Source organism: Ischnura elegans, chromosome 6 (genome assembly GCF_921293095.1).
Source record: "Ischnura elegans chromosome 6, ioIscEleg1.1, whole genome shotgun sequence".
Lineage (NCBI taxonomy): Eukaryota > Metazoa > Arthropoda > Insecta > Odonata > Coenagrionidae > Ischnura > Ischnura elegans.
Genome location: NC_060251.1, coordinates 5,596,215 through 5,616,218, shown reverse-complemented (window position 1 = coordinate 5,616,218; position 20,004 = coordinate 5,596,215). Strand labels below are relative to the sequence as shown.

General features: G+C 40.6%; 1 protein-coding gene across 1 annotated transcript in view; it reads left to right on the top strand.

Moving 5' to 3' along the window:
* LOC124160425 overlaps positions 1-20,004 on the top strand; it is a 262,640-nt gene that overhangs the window by 234,744 nt on the left and 7,892 nt on the right. The window contains exons 13-16 of the mRNA XM_046536282.1: positions 16,873-17,119; positions 17,529-17,701; positions 19,218-19,379; positions 19,512-19,562. Of these exons, the coding sequence (XP_046392238.1) occupies positions 16,873-17,119; positions 17,529-17,701; positions 19,218-19,379; positions 19,512-19,562 (633 nt within the window). The remainder of the gene's footprint in view (positions 1-16,872; positions 17,120-17,528; positions 17,702-19,217; positions 19,380-19,511; positions 19,563-20,004) is intronic.

The window sequence follows — 20,004 nt, the reverse complement described above, 5'->3', positions numbered from 1 at the left end:
GCACTCGCATATTAGATGGGTTGTTGTTTTTTCTCCCATCTCGCACCATCTACACTTATCTGAGTCTGTTACTCTTAGTAGATTTAGATGTATCATTATGTGAGTTTCCATTAAGGAGGCCTACTACTGCTCAAATTTGACTTCTATTCATACGGAGAAGTCTTCTCCTGAGTGTATGACAAGGTTCTCCAAAGGTAGAGGGGAAGTGGAGCAGCATGGGACGCAAAAGTTTGTACAAAAAAATGGGAGTGTTGTCACCACAGCAGGAACACTCAACTGCTCTACTCCGGCCATACAACAAATCGCCATAGGCCACGTTTACTCCCTCACTCCTCTTTTGAGCGCTCTTGCCCAATGACTAGAGGCCCTTAATTTTGAGGCCTCCTTAGTACAGTGCTTCAAGAATGTGGCACAGGCCCACTGCCAGAAATTGGGTCAACTTATTTCCGTACTTTCACAACTTAAGTGTTAGACTGAGGTTGTTGTCAAGTGGAGACATCTGAGAGTGGTGGTGCCAATCCGATTTTTCCGAATATGATTAGGAAACTCCATTCTGGAGTGGAGTCACACTGTAGGGTTTAGTAACTCAGAATGAACACTTATTACACAAAATTGGTGGCCAACAAATGGAGGCCATATAAGCGGTGGGCCACGCTGCAGATGGTCGGCCATTTTGCATGGAGCCGGCCAGTCTGGTGAGTGTGCGACCTCAATGACACATCGCATAGATTACCCCTAGGTTACTATGTTATTTTGACTACTCATTTTGCTAAGTGTCAGGGATGCTGACTTACAAAAAATATTGGGGGGCCCAAACCGGGGATCTTGCCTTGTGAAATTTTATAAGTAGTTAAGTTTTTTAAACATTTTAGAAGATCAAAATTAGAACCCTAATAACTCGAATCTTGATATCTGGATATTGCGGGGAAAATCAACAAGCCTGCCACATTTTTTCCTTACACCCATAACAAATTGTTGAGGGGTCACGGGCCCCCTCAAGCCCCATGGAGTCGGTGCCACTGCTAAGTGTTGACAACTATGAAATGAAGAAAATAGTAAATTTACTGTTGTGGATGGAGAAAGTTAGATTTGACCCACCGGTGAGTCATGCCATGGTGAATATGTTTAGAAAAATTATTTATCAGTATTGTTTGAGGATGCAAAATAGGCAATTGGGAGGAAACAGCAGTGTTTTTTAAATAAATTTTCATATTTCTTTTGTAGATTTATTTCTAAGCCTATGGCATCTTAAAATGTAATAATATAGTTTTTCCTTTGAATTTATGGTGAAATTATGGTTCATAGGTTTCTTAAAGCAAGACTTTTCACTTGTATGACATTTTATGGCTGCTATTCTGGATGGAATAGCATTTATTCTCCGTTATTGCAACCGATGTTGCTATAATATAGCGTATTGCAACGCCTATGCTATTTGGTATTCAGAACGGTTGCAATTCGTGTTTTTACTACACCGGAAGACGTAATTCTCAGAATAGCATAGGCCCGTAGCAATTCACTATTCTGAACGCCGAATTGCAACCGGTAGGCTTGCTATAATATTACGCGGTCTTCGAGGCCGAGCTATTCGGTATTGCAACCCTGAAAACGTGCGCATTGCGATGTCGAATTGTTTTTCTGAGGTTAAAGTAACATAATCAAGTATTGAAAATGGAATAATAGCCAAAAATAAAATGATATCTGCTTTATTTTAATTAAATAATAGTAGCATAAGTGATGAATATTTAACTAGTTAGGTGAATTGGTTAGAAATTAACATTCGAGCTTAATATATGAAGCACAAGCTTGCTTCATCGACAGTACGAAAACAATAACAATTAATGCAAAGAATTACTACGATTAGCCCAAATTTTCCGTGTTTTATTCATATTTACAACTCATAATTTTATTTCATCACTTGACTTGCTACTAAAAATATCCTCAATGTAGGCTATGAGGTCGATTCTTGAAAAATTTCATGCTTGTGTTAACACACTAACTCGCCAAATATAATAATAGTTATAGCTTTCAATGAAAACCATATACTTTGATCAGCCGTTCATTTCCTCAATTGGACAGTATATACAAATACATGCAACGAGTCGAAATTATTTTCCCCACTATTCGCTACCTTCTACAATTAAAACTTAAAATTTACTAAATTATAACAGGGGCAGTCGACTTGCATTACTTGCTTGAAAACAAAGGATTTCTCCGAACACCAATAAAGTTTCCGAACAAATATGATTCACCACAAACGTTTAATGGAATAGTTATGTACATCATAAACGCAATATATATCATGTGGAATTCAATACAAATTGTTTCCTCTATAGCCAAGCAAGTTATCCACACAATTAATTTTCAGTATATCGGCACAGTTCAGGGTCTATAAAAAATTTCAGTGAGCACGCAATAAAATCAGCTGATACGAAAACAATGATAACTGACACAACAGCAATTTCCACACGATTCACTATTGCTAGATTCACTTATTCACAGCTGTTCCATCATCCTCAAATTCACCATCACCTCCCTCTGCTTTTTCCAAATCTGCAGCTGAAATATCGATACTATTCCATCGTAATACATGAAAGCACAGCTGTGACGTTGCCACCTACTTCAGTTCCTAAACAGAGATTGAATACTGAAATTAGGGAGTCATATAATATAAAGTTAGTATTAAAAACTAAAGCTTCTAGTCCATACAGTAAAGCTATATCGTCACGATCAAAGCAATAAAAGTTGGTACATATTTATTTTGACATGCAACGAACAGACAGACTTCGAAGCCTAAGACAATTACGAAGAAAATCAAACATATTTAGCTTTCAATGATTATTTCGCATAACATATATCTCACGATAAAGGACCGATCGGATATAGGTAAATGATTCAATATTTATGCCCGATAAATCATCATTATAACAGTAAAATTATGACCTAACCCACCTGTCTGAAGCCATTGTGATATTATCAAAACAACAACAATCAGCTGATTTCCTAAACGAGATTTTCAAAGCGTATTATATAAATCCACGGTTTAATATAATTTTTAAATGCAAATGAAACAATTATTGTAATTTCAAGTCAATATTTCATAAAATACAGAAAAATATAAAAAATATCTTCTCCCTCATTGGTTGCGAAAACTGTTCAGAAAGTTTTTCATACGGGAAGAGGCGGAGCTTCCAAATAGCTCGCGTAAGAAATAGCATGCTGCTATTCCGAACAAAATTATTACTACGCTTCATTCTGAATACGGGGTCGTTGCAATAATGACCCGCAGAATAGCATATGCTATTTTTTGCAACGCTTATCCAGAATAGCAGCCTATATCTGCATTTGGAAGGTCATAGGAATAAAGTTCCACTGAATCTGCCTTCACAATGACTATGTTTGGGAAGGCCCCAGCCATGATGTCAACTTCGAAAATGTGAAGATCATTTGCTTTAGAAAAAGAATACCACTCTGGACTAATCGAAGAGAGGCCATAGAGATAAACTGGATGGGAAAATTTTACTAAGATGACAGCTACTACCGCTCCAATGGCTGGAAATGACTGTTTGTGTAATACATAATATGGGCCAATGAGGATGTGCCACACCTCACCAATCTGTTGCTTGAGATTGCGGAGGATTTCAAGATGGCCGCAGGTGTGAGAATGTGTGTTTTTCGGTGTGTTCTAGTTTTTGCCGTAACTTTGGTAATTTTGTCGTCATGGACGTCAAAGTGTGTTCCTCAACAGTGTGTAAGTTCCCCAGTTATCGGTGCGATCAACGATTCAGGATACAACGGGACTAGATGCAGAAAAGTGGCTTTGTTCTGGAATGGCTTCGCCGTCGCCGGTCTTCCGACCCACCATTGCCGTGCGCCCGTCACCACCGGGACCTCTCCCGGCAACAGAGGCCGCTTCGCCCCAGCTTGGAAGCGCGTCGCCCTCCTCATTCTTCTTGCCAGTGACGTGAACATTAATCCCGGCCCCCTGTGCAGCGCTTACTATCTAAATGTTAGAAGCCTACAAAATAAGCTTTCGGATTTGACGTGTCACATCTCCGAACTTTCCTCATTCAAGATCATTGCGTTAACTGAGACATGGCTTAACGCGAACGTTTTTGATAGTGAATTAGCTTTTTTTTCCACGCACCAAATTTTTCGGCGTGATCGGGGCTCCCGTGGGGGCGGTGTTTTATTGGCCATCGATTTAGAGTATCCTGCAACCCGAAGGTCCGATCTTGAGACCAACTGTGAAATACTATGGACTCAAATCCATGTCCCTTCCAGCCACACCAGTGACTACAGCACGAAACTATTCGTTGGTTGTTTCTATCGCCCACCTAAAGCAGAACTGTCATCGCTCGAGGCTTGTTTTGAATCTGTGCTACGTGCCCGTGCATTAGGTGATGTGCTACTGTTTGGGGATTTTAATCTATCAATCGACTGGACCTCCTCGTCACTTGGTTCCCCACGCAATCCAATGGACGATTTTTTCCTTGAACATTTCGTGAATGGTCTTGGCCTCAACCAGTGTAATCCTTTACCCACAAGAAATTCGGCAACGCTGGATTATATTCTGTCCTCCTCCAAAGTGAACTCCCTTGCTCTTGGGAGAAATATTTTCACCACAGACCATGACTCTCTCGAGTGCTCCTTGGCCCTTCCACTATCCCCCAGCCGTCGAGATTCCTCGGCCTCAACGCCTGCCAGGGTTTTCCGGTGTTGGAACAAAGCGGACTGGCCAGCCATTAACCGCGTACTCTCTCTTCTTCCTTGGGACCTCCTGGGGCCTAAGTCTGTAACTTCGTTTTCTCCCGAGTTGGGAGAAAAGAGACTCGTGAAGCTCCAGTTTCATCCAACTGAAGTCTGTAACGGTAACGGAGAAAACTTTCTCCCAGTAACGGAGACTCTGACTCTCCTGGAGAGTATCTTTCTCCCGACTGAAGTCCGTAACGCGATTTGGAGACTCTGACGCGCCCTGGACGGGAGCTTGGGAGTCACCCGCCCGGGACCCGGCGATTCATTTTCTCCACAGGAGAAACGAGGAAAATACCAATGGCGGACCGTTGTGGGCGATCGTACTGCAGTTCTAATTGTATTCTAATATGGTTTTTTACGTATTTGTGACAAAATAGAACACGAAAATGCATTCTTCAAGTTAGGCAGGCAACTTATGTAGTGTAATTTGTGACAAGAATAGAAATTTTTGTATGGCTGCATTTGCAAGGAAACTACGTGCAGTGAACTTTCATTGTGCCTCTAGTATAAGTGAACAAAATTTGTGTCCTTAGTGTACCCCTTAGTGAATTGATTGCACATAGACGATGAAGTAAAGAGTGAAGTGTATTGTGAATGTAACATCTTCGACGAAATTATTTCGCACGTATATAATTTAGGCTACGAATCAACTGTATACATTACGATGAAAGGTATCTAACTATGTATTGCGAAGGGGATATGTTTCATATTTGAACTAGTCTTACTTTAGGGATACATCGAACGCCTGTTAATTTTCATTCGTTTGTTCGCTTCTAAGTTCTGTTTGATTTTATTACGTATTGCATCTATTTCCAATTCCCGTTGTGAGATGTGAGGTTTTGGCAATGTTTACATTTCACGCATTTCGTTGTGTTGTTGTTTGTTTTTGTTTTGGTCATGTTACGGTGAGAGTGATAGTGAAATTCGAAGTTTGTTGGTGTTACAATAACTGGTTTAGCAATTTGTTTCAACCTATTCATTTAATTGTCTTCGCAATGTTAATGTGAAATAACGTAATCTGATTCTAAGTCGTTAGTGATGAGTAGGAAGTGAGGTGTAAAGAATCCTTTCGAACTTCAAGGAGTGCAAATTTTTTTAGTGTGTGCAAAGTGATTGGAAAACCGATTATCATGTTTTATTAGTGTTACATAATGGTGTTTTATATTTATTGTGAGCCAAGATATTTATTGAAACAGTTGATTCCGAATATAATGATTATAAGTATTAAAAAGATAGAAATGTGTGCGTTGCAGTGCTGTATGTGATATGATGAGCAATAAATATGTACAAGTAAGGGTAATTTTGCTTTGTTTTCTCTATATATACCTCTAGTAAACCATTTTCCCCATGTTTTCGCTATTCTACGCTGTCAGTCTTAGAAATTTTTAAAAGTAGCGAGGCAGGTTGTTGTGTTTCCTAAACTATAACATTTTGGGAGATTGTAACATATGTTACTAATTGCTGGCACGTAGGTATTTGCAAGAATAAATATGTACCATTCACACATTTATCTTAACGTTATTTTCTTTACGATTCTTTTCTGCATAGTAAAGTTTTTCAATTTTCTTTTTCCACTCCCACATTGCGTATTTCAGCTTTTCGAGGATAAATGCATGTAATACTGACGTTGATAGCTATGTTTTTCCATACTCATCATGCATTCACCAATGAAAGTAAGCATCCGAAGTGCAAAAAAATATGCCATATATATCATCAATGAATACAGCGGCCGTTTGTATACAAGATTACCTACATCTAAAACATAAAAATGCTTTGGTGTTACGCATTAGTCTCTCCTTTTTCAATGGTATAATATACTCTTTTGTGTGTACTAATGAACAAATATATCTGCGATGGATTTAAATCGATTTATCCACTATCAATTATAATTTCGATGCATCAATTTCTTTTATTTGAAAGTTTAACTTTAATGATGAACGAGTAGCCCTTATTACAGGTGAGAATCGTTTGATTTCCCTCTCGTTTTTTTATTTGAAACAAAGCTTTTCTATTGGTTCTTCACGGTATCGCCGGCTTCGGATTCAATATTTTTCATACCTACCTGCCGTTCCTGTCCGATACCGAGAATTAGAGTTTTCTCCGGTAGCGGCCAGGAACTGATGTTCTCTCCGCCAAGTTACGGACTACAGTCGGGAGAAAACTACGGGAGAGTACAGAGTCTCCGGAGAAAGGAGAATTCAAGTTACGGACTTAGGCCCCTGGAGGGCAAGTCGGTAACTTGGGGCGCCTCGTTTGGGAGAAAGAGTTCTCGCCCAAAATTGTCTCCCGACCCAAGTCGGTAACTCGGTAGAGAGAACTGTTTCTCCCGACCGGATGGGAGACAACTCGCTCCGATGGGTAGTATGAAAAATTTCTAAGGCGAATTTGATATTGGAGCTTGATTTATCGAAAAATTAATCGTGTGCCATTTTAAAATGTTATCAATTTTATGTAAAATTCAGCCATGCAAATATTTTCTAAATTGAATACATAATAACCTCATTATGGCTTACCAAAGTCGGGACTACTTTTTTGACCGCGCGCAGTGATTCCTCGCTTGCAAGCGGTTGCAAGGCTCAATGCAAGTGCCGGTAAATTTTGCTTGTCCCCTTGTTAAATTCTTCATCTCGTGTCAATTACAACCTCACCAAAGTTGAAAATTAAGAGTATATTTCAAATATGAATACAGCTTTTGCTCGCTGCTTGCAGATTTGTGCAAACATCTTTTGTGCCAAAATTGTGTTAATGTCAATGTGACAACTCTCGTAAATCTTCTGCTGATATAATCACAGTGCCAGTGGTTGCAATGTACAAAGTTTGGATAAGTTGAAAATTATCGGCTAAGAGTTGTAATTATCATTGCTCCATCGTGATTGAATTGTAAACAGTGCTATTACCGTATCGATTAATGTCTGACAGCAATGTAAACATTGTCAGTGTCGTGTTCACCTCCGTTGTTCATCGTATAGGTGGTATAGGTACATACATTGACATTTCACGATCAAGCTATCAAGATCAAAGCTGTGTGTGAAGTTTCTTTTTCTAGTATATTTACGAATAATAGTGAGAGAAGTCACCTGTGCCTCTTTCGTATGCTAATTTCTGGCTTTAAATCAGTGAATTAATAGTTGTTTTCATCATAACGAGCTTAGTGATTGTAAGTTGTTCGTGATGAATAAAAGAGTGGAAGTGATTTCCAGTTTTTCATTATGTTATTTGCCTATGTCCCACTTTATATTTACGGTGTGTGCTAGTATTTAGTTTGTGGATATTCATTTATTATTGAAGTACATTTATAGTGTGTGTATGTGTTGACAGCGGAACCGATTCGCGATCTCACATGTGTGCAGACGGTTTTTCTGAGCAGTCGTATTCGTGAAACCAATGAAAAGGTGAAACTCTGTTACATTGTCATGGGACAAGTTTCTTTTAACAATAAGGGCATATCTTGTGTTTCATTAACTATCTATTGCTTTATATAGGTAACTGCTTAGAAGTTATTTTCCATTATTGAAATTACTTTTCTTGCGCTCTCTGAATTAGCATTAGCTTTCTAAACCCCGCTACTTAAACGAAAAGAATGCAGAGCTACAGATTATTGTTATTTCATAGGATTGCGGTGTTTTTGTCTGTTATTGAGGCCCTCCAGCTAAGTATTGCTGATGGATTTTCAGCAGGTAGAGAATCGGACCATCGAAGGACGGATAGGACAACCTTCTCCGCTAATGCGGCCGGAAATCTTCCTCCCTCGCCTCAAACGGTTTATTTATATCCCGCAACAATTTCTCACTGGCGGTAATTGCCCCACTTCTTTTAAATGCACCTCATATACGAGCAATAATATTCTATGGTTTGAAAGAAAACGCGCCATATTGAGAAAATACAACAAAACACTGTCGAGATACGCACTTTCTCCATGGGAGAAAGAGATACGTCGGACTCTAGAGGGGGACATAACTGAAGCGCCCGTCTGGGGCGCCGGAAGGCGCTTGAGGGGGCTTACAGACTTGGGTCGGGACACTAGTACTCTCCCAGGCGACAAATAGTCTCCTTTCTCCGGCGGGGCGCCCTAGAGACTTGGGGCGGGCGACAACTCTCTCGCAGGCGCTTCACGAATCTCCTTTCTCCCATTTTCGGGAGAGAACAGAGTTACAGACTTGCCCTCCTGGAGTGCGGGTCCCCTGACGAGGCCCTTCAACTATTTTATGACCTTCTTCATGCTGTTATCGCGGATTACGTCCCCTTGCGACGAGTGTCGAAGAAGCGGCCCATCTGGTTAACCCAAGAAACCTCTTTAGCACTAAAAAATAAACGTGCTGCTTGGAAACTATGTAAGCGTCACCCCAGTCCTCAGACCCATGAGACCTTGGCAAACCTCCGTCGCCACACCCGCTTCCTTCTTCGCCGTGACTACGCTAACTACGTGAAAGGGATTTTGGACGATATTAATGTTAATTCTAAAAGGTTTTGGTCCCTCGTTAACGCGAAAAGAAGAACAGCTCGCATCCCTAGCACACTATCTGCTGGTGGTGTATCGTATACAGGGGACTCTAGGCCTTCGGCATTCAACAATTACTTTCATTCCAACTTCGCCCATTCTCTTCCGACCACCTATCTCCCTCCTGTCCAGCCTATTTCCACTCATTCCCTCGGATCTGTCTCCACCACTCCTCCAGAAGTGTTATCTTATTTGTCCTCGTTGCCCACGGCGAAATCAACGGGTTCCGATGACATTAGTTCATTATTTCTCAATCGTACATCTACCAGTCTTTGCATTCCAATCTCAAAAATCTTCAACAGGTTCTTTTCATCTGGAATTTTTCCTTCTCAATGGAAAAAATCAAATGTAACCCCCATTTTGAAATCTGGCCCTAGGGACATAGTTGAGAACTATCGACCCATTTCATTATTACCTATTTTATCTATTATCTTTGAACGCATTATCCATAACCGCATACTTCATTTCACTCTCCCTTACATATCGCCTTCGCAGCATGGCTTTCTTCCTGGGGGGTCCTGCCTGACCAATCTCTCTATACTGCACCATCATATAATTTCTGCTTTCGAAAACAGGTCCCAGCTGGATGTCTGTTACATTGACTTTTCTAAAGCTTTTGATTCTGTTAATCATACCCTCCTCATCCACAAACTCCAGTCGCGTTTTAATATCCATGGCACTCTCTTATGTTTAATCTCTAATTTCCTGAGTTCCCGCAGCCAAAGAGTTCTAATAGAAGGTTTTTCGTCGAATTACTTACCCGTTTCTTCTGGCGTGCCTCAAGGCAGTGTATTAGGCCCACTTCTGTTTGCTCTTTACGTTGACGACATTGTTGATGACATTCTTCCCTCTAGTTGTGGTGTTCTCCTCTATGCCGACGATTGTAAAATATTTAAAAGGGTTAACACCGCGGCTGATTCCCTGGTTTTACAAACTGCTCTTCAATCGCTAGAGAAATGGTGCAATAAATGGCAGTTGCGTGTGAATCCTGGAAAATCTACTGTGATGTCTTTCTCGCTGAAGAAGAGCACTATCACCTCCACTTATACACTAAATAATCAACCCATTCCCTCTGTCTTATCCCACTCCGATTTAGGCGTCACTTTTGACCAAAAGTTAACCTTTTACGAACATATAAAAACCGTTGTTAACAGGGCTATGGCAGTGGTTGGGACCCTATATCGCATGAGCGAGATATCCGAACCGAGTGCATTAAAATCAGTATTCATTGGATGTGTGCAACCCATCCTCGAATATTGCTCCCCCATTTGGTCAACTGCTTCTCCCACCACACTAAAATTAATCAACCGTCCACTCAATTTCTTCTTAGCAATAGTTCGACACCGCATACCTCACCTCAGATTCTCTTCACGTGCCGAAATACTTCTTTCACTTGGATTATTACACCCCAACCACCGCAGATTGACATTAGACATCAAATTTCTTTACCGCATCTTAAATGGGTCCTTCAGATCCAGTGATCTCCTATCCTTCTTTTCACTGCGCATTCCTGCTCGCAAAACCCGCAATACTGAACTTCTACACCAGCCCAACTTCCGTCTGGCAATATCTCAACGATCCCTCTTTTCCTACCTACCTTCTATTTTCAATTCAGTCTCCAATACTTCTTCCTCTCTTGACATCTTCGCCTCCCGCTCTAATTTTAATAACCAAGTGAAAAGTCTATCTTTCTGACACTGACCTTTGTATCTGTTGTATAAGCTGAAAATGATTGTTACTTATGATATTATTATTTTTTTTACATGTTCATTATTATATTTATATAATTTATTTTGTTTAATAGCCCAATGTAAAGGCCTTAGTGCTGTTTTTGGTGTGACATAAATAAATAAATAAATAAATATAGAGGACAGACTATAAACTTGCAAGAGCACTTCTACCAGAAGAAGAAACTATTCAGCTTAGTAAAACCTTGTTATGTATGTACCTTGATAATGACACGAGTTGCCGAAACCATGGTTGGTTTAAATAAAAGTTTGTGGAAACAGACAAGTCGTTTTACTAAGCTGAATATCAAAGATTTCCACCGTATCACACTGGACACTGTATCTTTTAAGAAGAACCTATGCACTATATTTTACTGACTGGATATATTTTTCATTCGCTCTGATTCAATCCTGGGCTGGGTTTGGATTGGTGGGTTGGAGGTCACCCCATAAAGGGTTTGGTAACCACTATTTGGTGTGGGCAATATATTTTCTCAATTGAAATTAATTACGTATTACAAAAGAGATAACAGATAAAAATGGACTGTATTTTAAAAAAATAGAATAGGAGAGAGGGAGAGAGAATGCTCAGCTGTTGTTCGTACCTTTTATTGAATAGTGCCTGCTCTCCTCTCCCCCAATGGTTCGGCTCGGAGCCCCTCGTCTCTCGTCACGCACCCTAGTGTGACAGTCGGCTTTTCGAGCATGATACCTCAGGGTGGGGTGAAGTAAAAACAAGCAGGTTCATAAGACTAACGAAGCGATAGATGGGAAACAAGGAAACCTCCGTTCTCGCATTCTAATCCCAAAATACATTGACAAGCAAGGTTTATTTATATATTGGTTAGTAAGGGGACTTAAATCTATTGACAAAAAAATCCACATCAATGAAATACGTGACCATTAAGAAAACAACAAAAAAAACAACTTGTCAAAGAAAATGAAAAATCAATGTTCAGCAATTATAAAACACACAACTTTTAGCTATAAGTCTCTTCTGTACAAATTATTTAAATATTGCCAACACTGTATAGACTTTCAAAGAAAAAAAAAGTGGTGCTACAAAAGTAAAGTCTCTCTTTGTGAAAATTAACCACGTGTGCACTGATGGGAAATGAAAAGGGGGGGGCGCATTCGGGGGGTCGTTAAATGGGAATGTCTCCTCCGGTCTTACTTTAGGAGTCGATGATGCAGGCAAGGATGTGGTAGTTGCTTGTGGGCCTCGTCGAAGGTGTGGTGGTCGACTTGCTGACACCCTCCAGGCTCCAGGCATGGGCTGTCTGGCAGTCTGCAGCTTGACCTACCCTCCTTCAGCGATTCATGAGTGAACCCAGATATCAGGCTCCCGTGGGAATAAGGATGACCTGGCCAGTGACGCAGCAAAGGGGGGTGTTGGGGGATGAAAACCCCCCCAGAGCTCAGAGAAATTTTTAAGTTTAATCCATTTTACTTAATTGGATCAGTATTACTTAAAGCATTGTGTTAGGATTAATCAAATATCCCTAAGAAAGTCGTGCCATTTTGAACCGTTATTCTTAAATTTTTTTCTGGAGGAGGGCCCCCACAACTCCTGCTTACCGTGATGGGTATGCAATACCCCCACACCTCTAAGAAGTACTTGTGCCTAAAACCCCCCCTAGCCTTAATGCCTAGCTGCTCCCCTGGACCTGGCCATGTGCTGGTGAATAGACTAGCATGGCTCGTCCTCCGCTCCCTCTCCTGCTTCGACTCCACGGTTGCAACTCTCTACGGCGTATATGCTTCGTCTTGGCTCCTGCCTGCTTCTGTCTGCTTCTGACTCTGGATCTCGGGAAAAGGGGGGAAAGGGGAAACCACACATGATTTACTACCTCAGCGCCACCTTTTTGGAATTCTTCACTCCATTTTTTCTTACTTCACTTCGTCGCGCATCCTGCGCGCACTTTTCAAAAATGTTTCAAACAATACACTAACTCACGCGCATCAAAATTTACATCGCACCACTAAAAAAATACAAATATAGATAAATAAACAAGCAAAACAAGCACATTGGAGAAGGAAACTCATAGTCTCCTTTTTGAGAATAAATAAACCTTGCTATGAATTTTATACAACAGCAGAAAAAAAACATGCTGGCAAGTGTTGTCGCCACAGTAGGAACACTCAACCGCACTACTCCGGCCACACAACTAGTTGCCGTAGGCCACGTTTACTCCCTCACTCCTCTCAACAATGGGAGTTTTGTTGTAGGCTGATACTAAGTGGCCTCCCTCTCAATAACTACAAGACACCATTTCCTTTTTTTGGGCCAGCTTACACAGTGATTTTTGTTTGGGGGTACCATAGGCTTTACATGGGATTTCAGCTCAGAGCCAATATGTCAGTAGCCCTATTCTATACTCAGTGGGCCACAGTGCTCCCTTAATCGTTCAGTATGACTTTAAATGGAAGCAGCCAAAACCTGGGTGCGTACAAATCAAAATCTGCATCCAGCAGAATTCGGACCTCAGGTGTGTGTGACAAACTCTAGCACCATGTGTCGAGCTTTTACAATACAAACAAGCTTTTACCTATTCTTACCTTTCACTTTTAATACATACATTTGTATTGTGTATACCTGTGAGAAGGTACTCATCATCATTGACAGACATCATTGCAAATATTGTTTGATGCAGCTCTAAACTGAATTCGCATTTCAGATAGACTTTTAACACTCACATAGGAAACTCCTCTGTTCTATGTCCTTCATCACCTGCTGTGTGTATCTCATGTGAGGCCAATGTTTTTTCTTAGAGCTTCCAAATAAGTTAAACAATCCATCCAATTAATCTTCATCAATCTTCTGTAACACCACATTTTTTGAAAACTTCCAACCTCTATTCCTTCACTGCTGTCATCGCCCAGGCCTCATTATCACGTAGAAGCATGCTCCAAAAGTGAAGTGAGTCCTAATGTGTTACATCCTCACCTCAGTGCTCATCTTCCCAACAGTTAAAGAGACTCCCCTTTTTGAGGAATGCCCTCTTCACCATAGCTATTCAACTGACTATTTCCTTTTTGCTTCGCAAGTTTCCCTAATGCCGGGTCTACACTAGTAACTTAAGTGACTACTTAAGTTGGCTCTGTACTTAAGTTGGTAGTGTACGTGTCACCAGCTTCATTTAAGTACACCTCCACTTAAGTCATCTTAGAACCCAACTTAAATTGCGTTGGCAACTGTTTCCGCACGGTTGAAGCTCTTCAAGTGTTGTAAATGGCACCCATTTACAATAATACCCATCTCTCACCTGAATCATCCCGTTGATTATGTTCTAAGTTGTGCTGTACTCTATGATGTGGTTATTGCGCGAATTTATTTTGTGGTGTTTCTCATCTTATTGTTGGTTTAATTTCCGTGAAAACTAATTGCTATGCCTGTTGCTCACGGTGAAACTCGATTTATAAAACTTAGAAACGTTTTAAGGAATTTTAAGACTGACAATGAGACGACGGCAGAGGATCCGGTAAAACAGTTTATTTTCCATGGTGTCATAATCGAAAATAACTTAAACGAATGCACTCAGTAACATCCCACACACTTATTGAAACTAATGCGTAGGGCTTTAATTTTAGTCCTAGGGATGCCGAGGGAGATAAGATGTGGCGATTGTGATGTGGCGATTTCATTGGACGTGGGAGGAATTAATGGTTGAAATTTAACATCAATGGTTTTAATAAAGCAGTGGAATTTGACTAGCAATAAGTGTTTTTGTTTACGTTATGAATATGTCATTCCACGAAGTCACGCTTAGTAATTCTAAATTCCTCTGGCTCCATCACCTCTCGCCATATAGCGTTCCCTCAGGAACTGAAACCGGTCTTTCCTTTTAACCAATCTAAATCCAAAATGGTTAATTCACGGTGTTTGGAAGTTTATTTCAAATAATAGTCGCATTGGATCAAATAATCACTTGGAATCACTAATTGCTCTCCTAGACCTTCATCTGTCAACATAACTGTTTCCCGATATAGACAATCACGGTGCTGAAGTCGACTTAAAGCTCAAGTGTAGCTACCGCACCACATTTAAGATTATATTTAAGTGAAGTCACTTAAGTTAAGTCTGTAGTGTAGACAAGGCATAATAAGTCTGAATATCTACCTTACAATTAATACATATGTATATTGTTTTGCAAAAATAATTTTAACCCCTGTATTACTCTGGATATTTTCCAACACAGTTTGCCTAAATTCTTTGGGAGGAAAGTAATGGAGGAACTATATTTAACTGACTGGAATTGTTTTGTTTAGACTGATTCAACCCAAAATTTTGTTTGTGTGGGCAAGGGTAGAGGTCATCCCAGACTAATCCACAGGCACATAATACCACACGTGTTATGAGTAGGGGGTCCAGTTCTTTTTCCTGGGCGACCTCGCACTTAGAAGAATTTGTTTGGGGGTGTTCTTATGACTAGGTAACCTGTATTTGAACACGGCATGCCCTTGGATAATTATCTATCATGGTGCACCCTTGGATAATTATCTATCCCCCATCCTCTGGCTGAACAAGCTCCTTTTACCCATCAAGGGTGACCTTGAATGGAATCACCTTATCCCACAGCGTGATCACAACATCTGTATCCAGCCATCCTTTCCTCTATAAATCCTGATACACATTCCATATGCATCAAGGTTATTTTTATAAGATACTAGCAGGCCACAGCTCAAGAAGGATAGTTGTTATTCAGGAAGGATAGTTTTCAAATGTAATCTCCAATTCCACAATGGCAGCAAGCATGGGTTTGTTCTTTTCCACTCTTCTGCATATATGAGCAGCCTTGGGCTAATTGCTTCTCTTGTGCCTTTTCTTTTTCTGAATCCTCCTCCAGGTACTCTTCGTTCTATCCTTCTATAGATGGTCATTGTTAGTATCGTAAATGTATGTGTTGTCAGGCTTGTGGTCCTAAGATATTCAATCTCCTCAGCTCTCTTCTTTTTGGGAATAGGAATGATGACGTTCTTCTTGGTGTATCTCCTGTTGAATATATTTTGCTAACAATTTTCTGCAGCTGATTCAATGAATTTTTCCTATATTTTTGATTAGTTCTGCTGGAATATTGTTAATTCCAGATTCTGCCGCTGCATAGAATTTTTATCTGAAAATAGGGGCTCCCATTTCATCTTCATCAGCTTTGCCTTTATCCAGCAGTAGAGCACTCTATCTTCTTTCATGATTCTGTCCATTGAACTTCAAATGCGTATTATCAATGGCCTTTTCCAAGTCATTAACTAATGCTATGAAGGTTTGCTTTTTCTTTGCCATTCTAAGAGCAGCCAAATGGCCAATATTTCTTCTCTTGTTGGTTTTTCCTGAATCCGAGTTGGTTCTCATCCAGGAAGTTTTCTGCTCTTCATCCCAATCTCCTATAGATGATTTTTGTGAGTATCTAAGGAGCTTGCGTCTTCAGGCTTATCTATGATCCTAACACGTTGCGTACGGATGGCGAGAATTCTCGTCATTTTTTTCCCGAACGTTCCATACGAATGACGAAGATTCTCGTCATTGAGGCACCTCATCCTAAACAATTTTAAAGCGTACAATACGTATTTGTTAGTACGCTTTCAGTTGTTGTTCGTTATTTATAATGAATCGATGCATCATAACGTTTGATTGGGTAAAGTTATATTCTAAACATTAGCTTTTTAACCATGTTTAAACCAAAGGCATTACGCCCTAATAGGCACATATTTCCAATCTCAACACCTCCACCCAGAATCGGCATTCTTAGGAATTTAAATACCCAGTACGCAACGTGTTAAAATTTTTAAAGTCCTCTGCTCTCCCCTTTTTGCTTTCATGAAATGCGAAATCAATATGAATCGAGGGTAGATGTAATGATACAGTGTTTTGAGTGTAAATGTGATCTTTTTTTTCAGGGTGGGTCAGCAAACATTCTCGGGAGTGGCTCATCAGCATCTGACCTCATCAAAGCCTCCTCGGCCGCTGGTTTTGGGGCGGTGTGTGGCAAGAGCGTGCAGGGGAAAGAGGGCAAGAGGGGTCAGAAGTCGGTGGGCAGCCCATCCAGCAGGCACCAATCCCCTGTTCACAACAGTCAGACGTCTCCTGCAAGAGAGTCTTCCAGGCTTTCCAATGGGTCAGCAGACAGCTTGTCGGCATCAAACAGTGAGTCATCGTTTGTGGTTGAGACTGATTGTTTATCTCAAACTTAAAATATTCTTTGATGTTTTTCATCCTGAACTCCGTGAACTAATCATGCATACTTAATTTGTTGTTCCTGGATATTGCCCAAATTGTAGCAATTAATAGGTACTTATCATGTTACCTCTATTGGTCCTAAGTCAAAAGTGATAAACAAACACTAGTAACACAAGTCATGGATACTTGAGTGTTTCCAAGGTTACCTCTGTCAATTCCTTTGCAATGTTAAAAATTATTTTCTTTGATACTTTTTTTGAAAACTTTTTGTAGATCTTAATACATTTATGAGTACTTATGCAATACTTATTGCAATCTTAAAATACCTTTGTCAAGACTTAGAGAATGATCATGAAATATTGTTCAATGATTGTAGGTTCTCAAGCACAATGGACGTCACCAAATGCAGGATGCAGTCCGTCTGCCCCGATGGGTGATGGCCACGGAGGGATGTGGAGTCAAGAGATTGTTGGAATGGGAAATGCAAAAGCGAGAGCTATTGTGGACTACACGCCAAGCCCCTATGACACAGATGCTCTCAAGTTTAAGGCAAGCTTATAAGAGAAATATTATCAGAGTCATTGCGTGCAAACAAACAGGTGTGCTCTCTATGATTATTCAGGTTCCAGCCTGGCATTTGCTTGCTGATTTTCTGTTGCCACTTTCATTCCTCACTATTTCATCTGCAAACCTCCCAGAAAAAAAGAAAGTGATTTTTTTAGATTTATAGCAAGCCAAAGAGTTTTTTTTTGGTAAAATGAAAATGTTTAGAAGTGCTCCCGTAGCTCTTTTTTTTATTGCACTTGATATGAGGTATTTCCAGTTATGGTCTGCCGCTGTTAATTATTTTTCTGTTTTCCATACCATAATTAACCTATTGGAGTGTATTCAATATTTTCCATTATTCACCTGCCCCTTGCTGCTATCATTTTGTTTCCAATCAGTGCACAAGAAATGAAAATAGGCATACTCACAGTTATTTCTTATTGCTATTAAACCCTGCTTCTCTGTCAAGCAGCTCTCTGTGTTTATGTAATAACAAGCAATGGCTTTTTGAATTCCACTTTCACAATTACTGCCTCTCTCAAAATTTGAAGTAATGGATGCCTGACTATCAGGTTAATCCTGGGAATTGGTCTAAATAGAGGGAGTGAGTCATTTTTAAGGAACTTTAGTTTGAGATGGAAGCAAGAGAAGAGATTTGGAGGGTTATGAGGGACCTGAGCTAGTTTAGCTTACCTATTACCAGCACATGAGCAAACAGAATGGTTAAATACCGTGCCCTTCATTGGCTATGAGCCACATAAAATGACAGAATATTCACTCAAGGCAGTTAGCGGTTATAACGAAGAAAGTAATGTAGGGATGGCATTAATGGGTTGAAGTACCTCATCTCAAAAGTTTCCTTTGTGTTGCAGTTATGTAGATAAATGAATTCCTTACAGTTCTTGTCACTGGTGTTTGACTTCAATGAATGGCACTTTGGGCTCCATTCGTTCCAGGCCAAAGTGATTTTAGAGGAAACTGGGTGGCTCACATTTTGCTCACAGGTGTTTTTAAATGTTTCATTGCTCTCATGGAGTTGGCATTTCAGAGACTTTACAGTTCATTTGATCTCCCACAGCCATGCTTCACCTTTTCGACTCCTCTCTGTGTAGTTCTTGTGGGCTGTATCCCAAATTGGGAGTCAACTCAAAACCTTAACTCTTGGTTAGCCCTATGCTCACCTGAAGCAGAAATCCAGTTTCCCTTAAAATCACTTGGACTTGCTGTATTGAAACTGAAAGTACTTTCCACTTTGTCTTGATGATAGGGAATGAATTTCTTCAATTCCACCCTTTCTGATGCACTGATAAATAATTTATGGAAAAGGACAAACTTCTCAGATATATTTCTAGCTTTCATATGATCTGTTTAATTTGAGCTCTGATATATCTTTAAAATATATCAATATAGGTCATTCACTAGCCAGATAATAATTGTGAATTTAGTTTTTGCTGTTGAATTACTGAAATTTGATTTTCATCGAATGGTATCTCTCAAGTTCGTCTGTTTTTAATTGCAGAAGGGAGAAATAATCGATATTCTGGCGATGAATGCGAGTGGGCTGTGGCGCGGGCATCTCAACGGACGGATAGGCACCTTCAAGTTTATCAACGTGGAGCCGGTGATAGAGTCGAGGGGGCAGTGGAGGCGGGGGGGCCAGTCGAGGGGGGGCGGGAGCGAGGTGGACGACGGAGGGGGGGAGCATTGGGAGAGGGGCCGCCTGCAGGCGCACCACCAGGCGCAGAGGACGTCACACGGACATCACCACCACCACCACCACCATCACCACCACCGCATGAGGAGGGGTGGGAAGCGAGGGAGGCCGCGATCCGTCGAGGAACTCCTGCAGAGGATTAATCTAGAGGTCAGCAGAAAAAAACTTTGCTGGAGGTGTCGACTCACTTAATGCAATGTACATTAGGGCGGATCGGAAAAATCGATTTTTTTTCAAATCCATCTGACCCAATGAAAAAAAGTTGTGGGAGCAATGAAAAATTTGAGACCTCTACGTGAACCCCCTGACCCTCGCTCAAATGCAATTTAGGGGGGGAGGGACAAATAAAGGACAAGTCGTCTTACTACGCATCCTTTTTTACCTTCAACCATCTTCCTATTTATATTATCAAAGATGAACGCCCTCCTAGCAGCACACACGGGATGAATTTTGCTGCATTCGAGGCGTGGGAGGGGGAGAAGCGAGCGGGGAGGGGATGGGATCGACTTGCTGCTCTTGTATCCATGATGCTGCCTGGGCTTTGGAATATTTTCTTTGTGGAAGCCGACTCAAATTAGGCATTTTGTGGCTA